At 44.1% G+C, this 12777-nt stretch overlaps 1 protein-coding gene across 6 annotated transcripts in view; it reads right to left on the reverse strand.

Moving 5' to 3' along the window:
- KALRN (kalirin RhoGEF kinase) overlaps positions 1-12777 on the reverse strand; it is an 833042-nt gene that overhangs the window by 214541 nt on the left and 605724 nt on the right. For all 6 annotated transcript variants that reach the window (XM_075070289.1, XM_075070290.1, XM_075070292.1 and 3 more), the window contains exons 23-27: positions 11200-11318; positions 9721-9787; positions 6819-6928; positions 3004-3073; positions 2010-2099 (exon numbers count right to left, since the gene is read on the reverse strand). In XM_075070289.1, coding sequence (XP_074926390.1) covers positions 2010-2099; positions 3004-3073; positions 6819-6928; positions 9721-9787; positions 11200-11318 — 456 coding nt within the window. The remainder of the gene's footprint in view (positions 1-2009; positions 2100-3003; positions 3074-6818; positions 6929-9720; positions 9788-11199; positions 11319-12777) is intronic.

Below are 12777 nucleotides of genomic sequence, written 5' to 3' on the forward strand. Positions count from 1 at the left end.
TTAGCTGATCACCATATTTGGGGTCGAGAAGGAATTTTCCTCCAGGGCAGATTGGCAGAAGCCCTGGGGGGTTTTCACCTTCCTCTGCAGCATGGGGCACGGGTTACTTGCTGGAAGATTCTCCACACCTTGAAGTTTTTAAATCATGATTTGAAGACTTCAATTGCTCAGACACAGGTTTGATACAGGAGTGGGTGGGTGAGATTCTGTGGCCTGCATTGTCAGACTAGATGATCATAATGGTCCCTTCTGAACTTAAAGTCTATGATTCTATGATATGGCAGTCTCCCTTGCTGCCTGTCCTATGCTGATGATTAGCAATGTCATGTGCATTTAGGGAAAGATCTTTGAAATGGAAAGATTCCCATTGATTTGAATGGGTGTTCAATGAGGTCCTCTACTAGATAGCGACTTTCCTCTCATTGGTGGCTGCATTTCTGTGGCGGATGGAGTGACTCCAGTGTTTGCAAACTTTGTGCAGTGCTTTGGGAATCCTCAGAGAAACTATGGAAGATTATTATTACAGGGAGTATCTCTTTAGCAAGATGTGCTGGATATTGTCCAAATCTCATTAAGAAGAATTGGAACAATGAATTTAATTTCCTTCATATTACACTGAGGGCCTGATTCTCCACTGTCCTGCAATTTGTGCAGTCATTTACACCATTGCGAATAAACACTAACCACATCAGAATGGGAAAAATTTACAGCCCACTTTGCACTGGTGTAAATGATTTCACAAGGTATGGGACTACGGAGACCTTTTACCCTTCAGAGAGTCTGGTATGTCCTTTTTCTCCCTTTGCATTCCGAGTTGTTTTTCAGCATAGTAGAATCCCTACCTGGGCCGCATAAAAACAGAACTTGCAACTGCAAAACATCAATATGCTGAACATTTAACTGGCAGTATTAAGCACTATCAAAAGGTCTCCAGTCAGCATATGAAGCTGTGATGGCAAAGCTTAGCAGAGCAAATACTTTTTAATCTGTATGAACACACTGATAAACATGCAAATCTGCTGAAATGATCCATGTCCCAGGGAAGTCATTTCTAAACTATTAAACAGGCTTAAGTGCCACCTGCTGGTAAAACTATTTAACTGTCAAATATACTTTTAGGAAGAGGAGCTGGCTAATTTACAAAGAGCACTATGTGGTCCAGAGCAAATTATTTTTAAAAAGAGAATATTATGCTCTTCATTTTTCCGGTTCACTTAAGAGCTCTAAATGCTGAGTTTAACTGAAACAATTTAATCAATGGCCTATAACGAGTTCACATGAGTTGATTCATACAGTTATTACCATGGTACCAGCTGCATGAGTAGGAACCCTGCTGACTGATTATATTTGTAACTGACGATGTTTAGTGTCTAGGAAAGGAGATGTATTTAAAATTTTAAGGACAACCCACAGTGGTCCCTCAAAGACTGGAGTAACAGAGTGTTAATATGGATGAGAGATGGACCAGACTCCAGAGGTTCAGTGAACACATTTAGTTCCAATAAAGAATCCAAAAGCATGCATGTTTTATCTGAGCCACCTCTGTCTTCAAAGCTGGGGCTGGATTCTGCAAACACGGATTACCGGGCTTACTGCTTTACTACTGGACACAGTCCAGTTGAAGTCAACTTGGTCACTTACTGTCCTGTTGAGGCAAGTGTTTAGTAAGTGTTTGCAGGATTGGCTTCTTATCTTGGAAATGCTGTGAGAAGAGCTCCCCTTATTGGATTTTGGCATTTCAAAGTATAACTATAATGAACTCAGATTATCTTGTTTGATTTTGTCACTGGAACTAGGAGACCAGAGGCAATCTGAACCATCCAGAACCTTAAAGTGATCTGATTTTAAAACCAGATGAAGGTTCACATAAGGATTGGTCAACCCTACTAGGACCAACTTTCCCCAGTGATGAAGACTGCACATCACACAATGCACATATACATCATCCAGCAGGCAACCAGTATGTGACAGAGTGTGTGCTCTGATGGAGAATGTCAAGAGCTGCTTACATCAAAGAAAGTCCCTGCATGTTCCAAGATGAGCTGGCTGGAATCAGGCTTGTTTTTGCAGTAGGTGACATATATCTGAAATTTATCTGCCTGTAAAAACAAACATCAAGGGAAAAGCAAGATAAGCTACTGCTCTGCTCCCACAATTACCCATTAAGACTGAGCAGAACAAATACACACAGTAAACCAGTTTCTCTTACTATAATGAGAGTATTGCAGGTTAAATAGAACAATTAAAGGCAAACTGTGTTCTTCCAGTTGAGGAATATGAGGTGCACCAAATATTAAACGTGCATGCTTTTCTTTAACAAATCTATAGGTAACAGCAGAGACAAGGCTCGGGCAAATGTTTTCAGCTTTATTCTGGGGTACTGAGTAAGTGTTAGACTCTGCACAGACCAATCCCCTACAGAAGATGGGCCATTTAACAACAGCTTGTTGGTAAAACATGAACAACGTCTGAAAATATTTACTCCTGCCTTGAAGCAATTGTTACAGAGTTAAGGGCTAGATTTTGTCACAAGGACACAGTCCACCACTGTGGTGCCACAGAAACATCTCAGGGAAGGAATTATGGCTTAGGGGTTTGTTACACAAACATCTACTCTGGATACCTGAGTGCTGAATGGGGCTACAGTGCCCTCCCTACTTCCCCTTTGCTCCCAGGAGAGGTTGTAATTTATTGGTGGCCTATATCACTTGTCACCCAAGCTGGCTCAGCTGTTTTGGCCAACGAGTGCAAGCAAGCTGGGATAGCGAGGGCAGGGGAGGGAGTCAAGGCTCTAGTTTCCTCTGCTGCAGGGAAGGAGCAGACAGGGAGACAGCGTAGAGCTGTGTCCCCTTTACTTTTCTGTGCAGATGTGCACTCCAAGTCACAATGTAGCTCTAAGTGTCCTCTACACATCACTAGGAAAGTATCATTTGCACAAATCTTTAGCTTGCTTCTGTTTAGGTTTGAGGAGGTAATAAATGGTGAAGCAGGAAGCCTCATTACCCAGGTGACAAAGCAGTGACCCACGTCTTCAGGCAGTTGTTCATATTTCTCTAGTTCTTTCAGGAAAATGCTGAAAATGTGAGAGATAGCTAGAGTTAGTTACTCTGTGCAGCTGAATATCTGCACCATGCCATGATTACTCTTAAAAGTATCTTCATTACAAAGTTAATCAAATGTGTTTTATGGTCAACCATTGAAAAAGTGTGTTACTGCCAATGGATCCTTTTTTCTTTGTACACAACTACTCCCTCTGAAACATTTGCTCCTTGGCTCAACAACAGATAAAATGATGATAATCCTTAGCACTGGGATAGCATTGTAGAGGCTATGAAGTGCTGTGCAGGCATGAACTAATTCATCTTCACAGCAACCTTGTGAGGGAGATAATACTTAGAGTGAGGCAGGAAACAGTTTTCCCATCTGTGAAAATTTCAAAAACGTTCCCACTGCACATCAGGACACAACGGGGAGAGAGAGAGAGACCCAAAAAAACCCAATAGTCCTTTTCCAGTCCTTGCTCTAATTCAGGCAAAGCAGGGTCTTGAATCTGGGTCTCACAAGTCAAAAATGAGTACTCTCACCACTGGACTATTTTGGAGCATTTCTCACTTTCTCAGAAGCCTGAGAAATCTTCCCAAAGAAAGTTTTGTCCAAACGATTGCCCATGAAAAGTTTCAACTTCAATGACTTGGCATTTTCTGTCAAAAACACATTTGTTGAAAAATTTCCAACCACCTCTAGTATCATTATCCCTATTTTACATATAGGAAAATAAGGCAGGGAAGTTAAGTGATTTACCCAACTCTACACAGTGTGTCAGTAGCAGGGCAAGGATAGAAGCTCAGAAGTTTATGGCTTCTGATCCTGAATTCAGTCCATTACACCACAATTCCTCTATAGTATTTTAGGCTAAATTAGGCCATGATAACAATTTAGAAAACTGAGGGTGAGTCTCAAGTTATCAGCCAGGACCTTGGGACTAAACTCACGCCCTAGGTCAGCAATGCAAGGGATGTTCATCCTCTGCTGAAAGATGGAAAATTTCACGTCACTCAAGTTACTCCCCTGGCTTTGGAGAACCCCACCATGTTCAATGCTTGGCTGCAGTGAGGGTCACTGAACAGAATGAACAGGAGGGTGTGAAAACAGTTGTATGTGCCGTGCACTATTGTGGTCTATAATAGCAAATCCTATAGGATCCCCTGGATACAAACATCAATCGCTGCAAAACAAACATAACAGGTGGAAGGGACACCACAATGGGAGAAAGGAGAATTGGGGTGAAGGCCAGACAACCTCGTTGCTCAAGTAAGTAGCAAATGGGGTGGAGGGAGATCTCCAGTAAGAAGTTTGGGCATTTTAAGTGGTCTAGTAGTTTATATATCCACAAGGTATGGAACACTTTTCATGTAATACAAATAGTTTGAATCTACCATTCTGGTTCATTTTAAAGCTGACTGCACAATCTGTGAGTGATATGGTCTCTGTTGGTCCATATCTATTTATGTACTGGTTTAAGATGTCACAAGTTCCACTTTATCTGACTGAAGCGCAGACAATTCCTTAGGACTGCAAAGTGTTGTTTTGATGTGTTTGCTTCTAAGATTGCCTCACTTTTTGACGTATAATTTGAAGACTCTTTATTTGAATTGGAATTATGGGATTCAGTGTCCTTTGGGTGTTGTGTATATAACTTCTATTGCATGCACATATACCTTTAGAGAAGAACAAGTCTGAATGCAAATCTCATTAACATAAAGGGTATAGTCCCAACCTGATGTAGGGGAAGCTACAGGTTAGCTGTAAGTATAGGTGGCTGTAGGACTTGCTATTTCTTAGGGCATGTTTTCACTAGCAATGTTAAAGCGCTGCCACAGCTATAAAAAAACCACCTCCATGAATGGAGTAGCTCCCAGCTCTGGGAGTGCGGCTTCCAGCGCTGGTACGCTGTCTACACCGCCACTTTACAGCGCTGAAACTTGCAGCACTCAGGGGTGTGTTTTTTCACACCCCCCGAGTGAGAAAATTGCAGCGCTGTAAAGTGGCAGTGTAGACAAGGCCCTAATCTTCCATTGACCATTCCTTCTGTTTCCAGACTCTTCCAAGAGGTGATATGTTTGACAGGCAACATTCCAGACTTCTATTTAAATGGTTGACTTTACTGACTTCATCTCAGTACACTAAACTGACTGGATTTATAGATCAAGCAGTCTGTTGTTCCCATCCAACTTGGCTAGATCAGGTCCTTGAATCATACAGGGTTTGATTCTGTGCCCATGACATCAATGGAAAGTACCCATTGACTTCACTGATTTAGGATCAGCCTGTTGATGCTCTGTTTGACCCATGTAATATGAGAAGATCTTTATCAGGCTGGATAAATTCGGAATGAGTGATTAAATCTGGCAGACCTTCAGTAGGTTTCAGATGGGCTAAGAGTACAAGAGAGTCTCAGACTTTTAACAATAAAGTAATCTAATTATTCTGAGGTGATGACAGTGATTGTTTTGCTTCCCAAAACCAGCTGGATAGAGATTCTATTTCTCTAATTTTGATTAACGTCATTTGGTAACAAAGGTCTCATTGATTTACATCAATCATTTCATAATCTGAGATCTGCGTTGCATGGCTAGTATGGAACCAGGGATCTGGGCTTTTAACTTCTAAATAGGAAAAATGTTATGATGATACAGTTTATATGCTCTGCAACTAGGCCCCATTTTTCCCATCTCTAAAATTTGAGGGAATACTACTACATTACTCCTTGGTGCCTGGTTTTTCCCAAGATGGGGATAATGATGTGAAGCTTAATTCATTAATATTTGTAGAGTGCTCAGAGATACTTCGATGGAAAAAGCTTATAAGATTGCAAAGCATTATTATTATATTATTATAGAAAGAGCTGTTTTATCTGGCACTTCACCGACCAAAAATCTCTATAAACCAGCGCTACTGATCTTCATTGAAATGCCGGTTTGTAGTCCAGTTGGCGTGAGGCCGGCAGGGAGTTGAGGCGTGGGAGGGGGTGTGGAGCGTGGACTCTGGGAGGGAGTTTGGGTTTGGGAGGGGATGCAGGGTGCCGGATCCAGGAGGCACTCACCTCAGGTGGCTCCCCACAAGCGGTGACCTGTCCTGGCTGCTCCTAGGTGGAGGCACAGCAGGCGGCTCTGCATGCTGCCGCTGACCTGCCCCCACCCCGAACTCTAGCAATGCAGCTCCCATTGGCTGGGAACTGTGGCCAATGGGAGCTGTGGGGGCAGCGCCTGCAGGTGGAGGCAGTGTGCAGAGCCACCTCCTGCACCTCCGCCTAGGAGCAGCCAGGACATGTCACCGGTTGCAGGGAGCCGCCAGAGGTGAGGGCCCCCCAGATCCTGCATCCTGCACCCGCTCCCATGCCCCAACCTGCTGCCCTGCACCGCCTCCCACACCCAAACTCCCTCCCAGAGCCTGCGCCCTGCACTCCCGCCTAGACACAACCCTCTCCCTCTTAGTTAACTGGCATTTTTCACTTACCAGCCCCCTACTGCCCCATCATGCTGGATAAAACAACTTTTATTGTATTACTAGTCTGCCTTGCATGTCTTTAATCAGCTATAAGCAAAGTTTGAATAAAGTTTTAATTATTTTTACAAAGAAGTAAACAAGGAAACAGTCAGTATTCTCCAGGTTTGGATCAATAACTGCATGCCTTTCTACAAATACTACTGTACCAGTTCTCAGCACACATTATATATATGTACAGAATAATTTGGGGATTTTTGTTTTGGTTTGTTTTGTAATCAGTGAACCTTCTTGGACACATTAGGAAAACCTACTTGTTATGGAAGTCATAAATCTCCTGAATGTTGCCAAAGATGATATGTTCTTTATTAAGAATCCCAGGGGGTATCTCCTCCACTCCACTTGTCATTTCCCAAAGGTAGGTCTGAAAGACACAAGAAATTCTTAGCACCAAGAAGTGCAAAGCAAAAGAACAGAGCTTCCTGTTTTCTTGCCAAAGGCACAAACTGATAAGAGAAATGTGCACTTGGAGATTAAACACATAATCTGAAAAGAAATAAAATGGAAATGCTCCAATGACATGAAAAATGTCTCAAGAAATGTAAAGTGCAGACACTGAGAAGAATGTCTGAGAGGGAAGTGAAATCATGTCGACAAAACCAGATCTCACTGTCTCTCTGAATGCTCACTGCTCATGCCCAAATAGAACTACAGACAGAAAACAGCTCAAAGGTAAGATGAGTTCACAATTTCAAAAGCAAAGCGTTTATCATTCTATGTATAAAGCCACATTCTAGATGTAGGAACTTGAATGCTAACCTCCTGTAAGGTTTACCTTGTTTACTATCCTCAGTATCACAGAGCTACTCAGAGGAAACCCTTAAATAGAGTGTGGCAAACTATTTACAACAAAGTATTTACCAGTGTGATGCAGACCCTTTTTCTGTTCACAAATTATCCAGGCACAGATTTCAATTTTTAATGAAATGTTATACATAAATCATTTAAGGAATGTTTTAAACAAACACATTTCAGTCTCTGGATTCATTCATGAAGTATCTGCTATTCCTAATTACCTAGTTATGCCATGTGATTGGCCACCGTAGACTCATAGACTTGGCAGGGGTGGGCAAACTTTTTGGGCCAAGGGCAGGGGAAATTGTATGCAGGGCCGGAGCAGGGTGTTGTGGTGCGGGAGGGAGTGTAGGGAATGGGAGGGGGTGCGGTCAGGGCCGGCTCCAGGGTTTTTGCTGCCCCAAGTGGCAGAAAAAAAAAAGCTGCGATCGCAATTGGTGGCCACTCCACCGCACCATTTTCTTCTTTGGCAGCACTTCGGTGGCAAGTCCTTCCCTCCGAGAGGGACCAAGGGACCCGCCGCTGAATTGCTGCCGAAAAGCCCGACATACCGCCCCTTCCCTTTGGCTGCCCCAAGCATCTGCTTGCTGAGCTGGTGTCTAGAGCCGGCCCTGGGTGCGGTGTGCAAGAAGGGGTCAGGGCAAGGGACTGGGGCAGAGGAGGGGTGCGGAGTGCAGGAGAAGGCTCATGGAAGGGGGTTGGGTGCACAGGGGTGCCGGGTGTAGCATGGAGCTCAGGACAGGGGGTTGGGGTGCAGGAGGGGTGCAGGGTGTACGAGGGGGCTCAGGGCAGGGAGCTGGGGTGCAGGAGGGGTGCAAGGTGCAGGCAGGGGGCTTAGGGCAGGGTGTTGGGGGGTATATAGCAGTATTCTATAGTATTAGACCTTTTTTTATGGAACGGGCCCCCGAAATTGCTTTGCCCCAGGCCCCCTGAATCCTCTGGGTGGCCCTGCCCCGCGCCGCTCTAGGAAATGCTGCGGCCCCTGAGGGAGGGGAGGCTGAGGGCTCCGTGTGCGCTGCCCTTGCCGCCTCCAGGTACCTGCCCCGAAGCTCTCATTGGCAGCAGTTACCTGTTTCTGGCCAAAGGGAGCTGTGGGGGGCAGTGCCTGGAGGCATGGGCAATGCATGGAGCCCTCTGCCCCCCCCACCCAAGGGCTGCAAGGACGTGGTGCCAGTCACTTCTGAGAGCGGCCTGGGGGCCACGGCAGGCAATCCCGCAGGCTGGATCCAAAGCCCTGAGGGGCCGGATCCAGCCCGCTGGCCATAGTTTGCCCATCCCTGCTTTAAAGTCAGAAGGGACCATCATGATCATCTAGTGAGTCTGACCTCCTGCACATTGCAGGCCACAGAAGTTGACGTGCCCACTCCCATAATAGACCCATAACCTTGGGCTGAGCTACTGAAGTCCTCAAATTGTGATTTAAAGACTTCAAGTTACAGAGAATCCGCCATTTACACTAGTTTAAATCTGCAAGTGACCAGAGCCCCAAAGTCACACGTAAGTGTTTCTACTCTTTGAATGGATGAATGAAGCTTTTAGAAATAGAGGAGCGCTCAGACTGTCACTTGGGGTGCAAATGTTTACACATAGGCATATTCATAAGAGTATTTGCAACACTTTCTCTTTTTGGCAATGTAAAAAAAATATCTCATTCTACTTCCACAACTTCCATCCATTGGTACTGACTCTGTGGGTGCTCTAGGGCTGGATCACCCATAGAAAAAAACATAGTGGGTGCTCAGCACCCACTGGCAGCCCCCTGGATCAGATTCTATCCCTCCCTCTCAGCGCCTCCCACCTGCTGGTGGGCCCTGCCGATCAGCTCCTCCCTCACTCTCCCAGCGCCTCCCACCCACCGGTGATCAGCTGTTCAGTGGTGTGCAGGAGGTGCTGGAGGAGTGGGGGAGGACTGCGGTCAGGAAGAGCAGGGGAGGGGATGGAATGAGGCCAGCCATGGAGGGGTATTGGGGGAAGGGGTGGAGTGGGGACGGGGCCTGGGGTGGAGTGGGGGTGGGAAGAGGCGAGGTGGAGGCTTGGGGAAAGGGGTGGAATAGGGATGAGGCCTGTGGCTGAATGAGGGTCGAGCCTCCCCCAGGAACTGAGGAAGTTGGTGCCTATGCTCCCACCAGTGGAACCTGATTGTCTGCACTCTCCAGCTCTGCTTCTTTATCTTCCCCCCCTGCAGAAGCTGAATTGAAGGTAACCTCCCACCTGCCTTAGCACTCTCTCACAGCTTCCTTCCAGGTGCCAGTCAGTATCTGACACGCAAGCTTTACTGTACAGCCTAGAACAGCACAAATATATGCGAGGATGCGGTATCATTACTTAGAATACTATGATCTTACAGAGCAAAGAACTTACCTCTAAACATTCATGTAAGTCTCTGACATAAGCTTTTTCAGTCTGAAGCAGTTCAGCCATAATGAATCTGGAAGGAGGAAAGTCCTTCAGTCATCTTGTACATAATACATATTTATGGCATTACTAAAGAGAAAAAGTCTCTTGTATATTTGTCATCAATCAGTGTACTTCCACTCTAATTTTCACCTAACTGGTATTACCTAGGCTCTATGGGAATACAAATAATAATGATAATCATACCTTCCAAATGTATGAATAAAATACCACTTATTTCTATTCATTTGGGACCAATCTTACATATAGTATATGAGCTAAGAGGTGAAAACATTATTTAATAGTTCCACATTTTAAAAGGCAGCCTTCCGGAATAAAATCCAATTACAATGTGTTTCTTCAATCCTTTGGTGTGTCTTATGTATGGTCCTGAAAATCCTTAGTCATGTGACTCCCACCAATTGTACTGGAGTTTTGCATACGTAAGGACTTTGAAATTGGCCCACACCACCTACATTTGTAGAAGTATTCACTATTTATGGGCAACTTTGTGTCACCCTTACTCATGTTGAGTAGTACCGCGATTAGTAGTACTCGTGTCAGGTTGGCACCGTCTAGCCCTTTAGTTGGCTCAGTTATTAGGTGCCCAACTTGAAGCAAGATGATGTTGATTTTCTGAGGTTCTGAGCAACCACTGCTCCAGCTGAAGTCAGTCAGAGTTTGGGATGCTCAACACCTCTGAAAAAAGTAGGCCCTAGGTTTCTCAAGTTGTGCACCCAAAATTTTGAAAATGTGGGCCTATATTTTGTAAAACCACAAATATACCATTCCCTCAAACCCAAACAACTTCTTAAACAGTCCCTCCATCACACTTAATAATTGATAACTGATTAAACTCAGAACCTTAAAACAGATGAATTAAGCCAAAATGTGTGCTCTGAAATTACAGCTTTTCCCTATTTTAGCCTGGCCTATAAGACTTTTAGTTCTGAGAGTTTTAAACCTATCTCAGCCTAAGAATTTTAAACACTATGAGTAAAATCCTGGCCCCACTGAAGTCAATGTCACAACCCCCCTTGATTTCAATGGGATCAGGATTTCACCCCCATCTGATCATAAAAGGTTAATTGGGAAACAGTGTTTGATTGCACATACACATATTATTTTAACTTTCTCTTCTCCCTTTTATCCTCACAGAAAGACCCTAGTGATAATGAGTCTCTCAATTATTATAACCAGCATGTACTAATCTACTTCTCTGATTCACTCCTTAACCTCTCTGGAAATAATTAATCACAAAGAAATTCAAACTAAATCTTTTGAAATCACTCCAACCTACAGTCACAATTTCTATTCAAGCTCATATAGACATATCTCCACGGCCCCATAACTGGCTGGAATTATGGAGTTGTTAATATTGGTTGTGACCATGGGAAAGGGTCATTTCATGTGCGGTGTTATTGCAGTGTGTGTTTTGGCACATACTCTTTCTTTCTGGCTGATTTCCTTTTTTCTTCATTAACCTCGTGATTTGCATCTCGCAGCTTCACCTCCCGGTCTGAAAGACTCGCTGGAATGATGTCCAGCTCCAGGTCCTTGTTATCCTATAAACAGTAACAAGACAGATTTTAAATTGAGTCTAATCCCAGTGCATGCAATAGCCAGCACATTCACAAGACTAAGTAGATAAAAAGGAATAATAATAGGACAAAACTGCCAAAGATAAAATGAAGCAAATTCAGAGTAAACAGAAGAATTAAGGAGACAAAGCGAGAGAGACATCAACAGCACCCTTTATTTATGCTTCACCTAGAGAGAATATTTTAAAAATTGAATGACTACATATTAATAAAGTCTTTACCATTATGTCTATCTAGGAACAAAAGTGGAGACAAAGAACTTAGGCCATGGCTACACTTGCAGATGTAGAGCACTTTGAGTTAAACCAGCCTTCGCAGAGTGCAGTAGGGAAAGCGTTGCAATCTGTCGACACTGACAGCTGTAAGCACACTGGCATGGCCACATTTGTGGCACTTTCAGTGGCATTGGGAGTGGTGCATTATGGGCAGCTATCCCAGCATGCAAGTAGCTGCAATGTGCTTTTCAAATGCAGGGGAGGTGGAGTGTGACAGGGAGTATGTTGTGTGTATATGGGGGGAGAGAGTGGGTTTTGGGGGGCTGAGAGCATGTCAGCATGGTGTCTTGTAAGTTCAGACAGCATTCCACATTAATGGTTGCTTTGTCTCGGAGCAGATCAGCATGCCGGATGTTAGAAATGGAGCTTTGGAAGGGCATATCTGCATTCCTGCAGTGATTCTGAAAGAGTGGCCACTTGCCTTACGGGGATTATGGGACATTTTCAGAGCTCAATCAGAGTACAGTAATGCAACACTCCATTCACACTAACGTCTGGGTGTTGTAGCCAAGGTGCATCAAACGTTATTCCACTCACCAAGGTGGAGTACCAGGAGTGCTTTAGCTGTGGAGTCAGAGCATTCTATGTGCCTTGCCAGTGTGGATGGATAGTGAGCTAGGATGTGCAGGGCTGCTTTAATGCACTGTAACTTGCAAGTGTAGCCAAGCCCTAAATCTGCTTACCTTACTCCTAAGGGGCTAAATTAGTTCAGTAGTACTTTACTCCACAAATAGTGCAATAATTGGAAGTGAAGTATATTCAGTGTAAAGATATTTCATCTCTAGCCTAAGATTAGATCAATTTGTTTTAAAGGGACCATTCACCTGAGTTAGGAGAACAGAATCTGATCCCCAATCTAAGTCAAAAAATATTTATCCTACAACGTGTTCAGAAAGAAAGGCCTCTTACTACTTCAATACCTGCTTTCAATTATCTTCTGTCCCTGGCATTCCAATCTAGACAATGATTAGCAAGTGTGGGTAAAACAGAGGCCTTAAATGTGCCTTTAAATTATGGGTTTGCTGGTGATGACTGTGTGTCCTTTGCTTCTTTATGATGTAAAATGAATGCCTGAAAGGTTTTTCAAGGTTTTTACCTCCACCACAAAATGCCAGAAATGTGACATTTTTGTTTCCTGTGTTTTACTG

Source organism: Chelonoidis abingdonii, chromosome 10 (assembly GCF_003597395.2).
Source record: "Chelonoidis abingdonii isolate Lonesome George chromosome 10, CheloAbing_2.0, whole genome shotgun sequence".
NCBI lineage: Eukaryota > Metazoa > Chordata > Testudines > Testudinidae > Chelonoidis > Chelonoidis abingdonii.